Source organism: Gavialis gangeticus, unplaced genomic scaffold (assembly GCF_001723915.1).
Source record: "Gavialis gangeticus isolate Ggan-Ray unplaced genomic scaffold, GavGan_comp1, whole genome shotgun sequence".
NCBI classification, from domain to species: domain Eukaryota; kingdom Metazoa; phylum Chordata; order Crocodylia; family Gavialidae; genus Gavialis; species Gavialis gangeticus.
The window spans coordinates 93,731,840-93,735,655 of NW_017729022.1; the positions used below are offsets into that span (position 1 = coordinate 93,731,840).

Below are 3,816 nucleotides of genomic sequence, written 5' to 3' on the forward strand. Positions count from 1 at the left end.
ATGGTGTTGGGGAGCATGAGTCTCTTCCCAGTGGGGGGGAGTGCACGGCACTGCAGGGCTGGCAGAGCTGTGGTGGACTGCATGGAGCAGGGCTGGAGCCCAGAGCGGGCCAGAGCCCTCCAAACTGCCACCACTGCTGCCACTGCCACTGCAGCCTGGGCTGGACATGCCTTTCCCCCTACCCTCCCAGCATAGCTTCCCTGCAGCCGAAGGCATGCTCTAGCACCCCCTGGCACCTAGCCTGAGCAACTGCATTTTCTCAGTCCAGAGGGGATGTCTATGCTGTTACAAACCAGTTCAACCTAGGCAGGTTAGAGTAACCGGCAAAAATTTAATCAAGTCAGGCTCCGACTTTTTCAATGTCTGTCCCTAGCCCAGATGTCTTGTTGCAATGTCCTATAGCAAAAAGATTCATAGAAATCAGGAAGGTCTAAAAGACCCAAATATTTATGGATCCTGTCTGTTCACCACCTTTTTCAAGTTCCAAGACACATGAACCTTGAATGATGCAAAATGTGTTTAGCATTTGCAATATCAAGGCAAATCTCAATATTAACCAACACATGATGTAGATATTACTGGAATTAATGGGTAAAATGTTTTCATTACTACAATTTGCTTTTGTCTTACTTTATTGTAGGCAGCATCACCATAACACCAAGAGATTCCCGTTGGGTGGGTGCATGGTGGCTTGGTTTTATCATAGCTGGAGTAATTGCCCTCATATCTGCCATACCGTTCTGTTTCCTGCCAAAGAGTCTGAAAAAGCCAGAGGAGGAAAGTAATGACAAAGCTTCATCTGATCTCTCCAACATTAAGGAAGACAACAGTGGGAAGCACAGCCCTATAAAACAAAAGCCAATGAAGTCCTTAGCAACTTTGAAAGGCAAGTGCTTTCACATCTTTTGTCAGGCTGGATAACTCCCAATACAATGTATGGCGGCAATGTAAGTTTATTGTGGGAAGTCTGCTCCCTTTAATTTTTCTGCAGCCTGTTGTACACATACCAACAAGGGAGTGCAGGGCTTCCTTATGCTCTCTGACTGATTATTTACATGGTCAGAACTAGCACTTAAAGGTTTGCACTAGGAACAAATTACAGCTAGGGGAAAAAAAATGACCCAAATTAACTAAATTTGTTATATTTATTTAAATGTGCTTATAGGGAAAATCTTAAAAAATATCAGAAGATTATTTTCCTCACAAGCAAGCTTATAGTATCTTCTGCTCATCACACAGCAGTACTCAGGGCAGAAATATGGGAAGGTGAAGGCAAGGAAATATATATCATTACATAGTCATTTTACTTTTACTCTGGTTTAGTTTGTATGATGGCCATCATTGTCTGATGGCCATGCATTGCTGATGCGTAGCGGGTGCACGCAGGTGCACGTGCACCCCCTGAAATTGGCCGTGCACCCCCTGGAAGCGCCTGCTGCGAAACTGGAAGTGCACTTCCAGCTTCACTAGTTTCACCGCTGGTGGTTCCAGGCTCAGCGATCAGCTGCTGGGGGACTCCCCCATCAGCAGTCTGGTGCCCCTGTAGACTCAGGAGGCACCAGTCACCATGCCTGCCATCAACTACAGGGTAACCTAGGAAGTTCACATAGTTCCAGAAATGATGTTTATAGGTGACCCCCTTTTGACTGCATGATGTCCCATTGACTTTAATGTCCAAGTGGTCTTCCTGAACAGCCTATTTTACTAGAAAACCAGGGCTTACTTTGGCATATTTGTGTACACTGAGTTTTATCATTTTCAGTCAGCCTCTTCTTACCAAGGGCCAAATTCTGCCTTCTGATATACACATGGAAACCCCATTAAGACCAATGGGATTTTCCCATAGATTGCAGGATTTGGCCTTAAATCCCATTCTCCACTAATAATTATGCCAAGCATGTTTTAAAATACAATCTTTATATGCTTTCTTTCAGATTTCTTTATTTCTGTGAAAGCAGTATTGGGTAACCGAATATACTTCGTATTTTTGTGCTCTGTACTGTTACAGTTCAATAGCTTTGTTGGTTTCTTGACTTACAAACCAAAATACATGGAACAGCAGTATGGTCAGTCAGCATCAAAGTCTAACATCGTAACAGGTGAGTAGTGTTGTGCAATGATTACTTTTCAAGTGTTCTGATGTACATTTAATTGTATCTTAAGGTCTTATAGAAGAGATCCTTTTGCAACTGAGTTATTATGTGCCTAAATTCCTTAGTGGATCTTGTCCTTAGTGCAATCTTAATGTATTGCTGCCTGTTTTGTTATCTCCAACCCCGAATTGCAAATGGTTGCTGCCAAAGTAAATCTGCCTGACATTTTGAATACATACAGTTACAAAGCATTCTGTTGTAGCTTTGTCAGGAGCAGCACTGAAGCAGACCAAACTGTGGACTTGTCCACATTGCCTCTATGCCGAGTCCATAATCGTTTCTGAGAAACACACACTGTCGCTGGCTTAATCACTTTAAGTGACCTGGAGCCTACACCAAAACTGCTGTCAGGTTATCATATCATATGGACTTACTGGAGCATGCCCAGCACTGCACAAAGATGGCTACTGTGCTGTTAAGATGTGGTACATCTGGAGTAGAAATGAGTAGAAAGGGCATGCTTCTCAGAGGTACTCCTGGTCTCTATACAGAGCCAGTTTAAACAAGCCCTGAAACCCACAACTCAGAGCCACTGCACAGGCTTAGACACAGCATGGTCCTAACTACACATTTTTCAGCAGTATACAATTTTTTAAAACACAATGTTACATTTAGGGGGGAAGGGCAATTTGGGGGACCAGCTTTCCTGGTCTTGTGAGATTCATGAACACGTGCACACATTTTGCATTACAACTTTCAACCAACTCAATTTGCCTTTGCTGATTCAATTAGTTGAGTCTGTCAGGATGCAATCACATTAATTAAATAGTCCTCCTTGTTTTCTTTTTCAGGATTAACTTCCTTACCTGCTGTGGCCATTGGGATTTTCTTAGGAGGACTTTTAATGAAAAAGTACAAATGGGGCTTGGTTGGCGCTACAAAATTTGGATTTGGTATTTCATTTTTTGCTTTCCTTATAGGCCTGCTACAATTTTTTGTGGGCTGTGAAAACCATGTAGTGGCTGGACTGACAGTGTCCTATGATGGGTATGCATACATATTCTAAAGCATATGTTACCCTAACTTCTTTGACAACAGTGCACAATAATAAATAGCACAAGGCATTATTAATGATTAAAGCAAATGCACTGCATCACTTAGCCAGGTCTACACTATTCACTTTTTCTGGCATTGTTACATTGATCAAGGTTGAGAAGCCATGTGATTATAAAGTAGGTGCAGTCATACCAGTAAATCTGTTTTTATTTAAAAATCAAAACAAAACAAGCTGCAGAGCACTGATTCTCAACCAGGGTGCCATGCCCTACCTGGGGTGCATTGACTTCCTTTTGAGGGCACCATGGGATGTCACACAATGTTAGCACTATTAGATGTGTAAACAAGATTCACACGATAAACCCACAGATTTCAAATGGGAATCCACAGTGTCAGAAGTATTCAGACCTGTTGTAGGTCTTTGTTTACTCTTTGCAGAAAAAAACTGCTATATTATGTTTCTTTAGTCAAGAAATGAATGACAACTAACAGCTGGCATTTTCTGAGGAGTGTCTTGAGCCTAATAAAGGATGCATCAAATCTAGTAAGGGGTGCCTTGAGTATAAAAAGGTGGGACCCACTGCTTTAGAGAGTAGTTTTACTCAGGATTCAAATTATACTTTGACTCTTGGGGGCAGGTAAGTCTGTAAAAAAAAAAAAAAAAAAA

General features: G+C 42.0%; 1 protein-coding gene across 3 annotated transcripts in view; it reads left to right on the forward strand.

Moving 5' to 3' along the window:
• Positions 1 to 3,816, forward strand: part of LOC109296281 (solute carrier organic anion transporter family member 1B3-like) — a 42,056-nt gene that overhangs the window by 25,724 nt on the left and 12,516 nt on the right. For all 3 annotated transcript variants that reach the window (XR_002096945.1, XM_019515621.1, XM_019515622.1), the window contains exons 8-10: positions 641 to 886; positions 1,935 to 2,099; positions 2,945 to 3,140. Coding sequence is in view for 2 of the 3 variants with exons in the window: in XM_019515621.1 (XP_019371166.1) it covers positions 641 to 886; positions 1,935 to 2,099; positions 2,945 to 3,140 (607 nt within the window). In the remaining variant the exon portion in view is untranslated. The remainder of the gene's footprint in view (positions 1 to 640; positions 887 to 1,934; positions 2,100 to 2,944; positions 3,141 to 3,816) is intronic.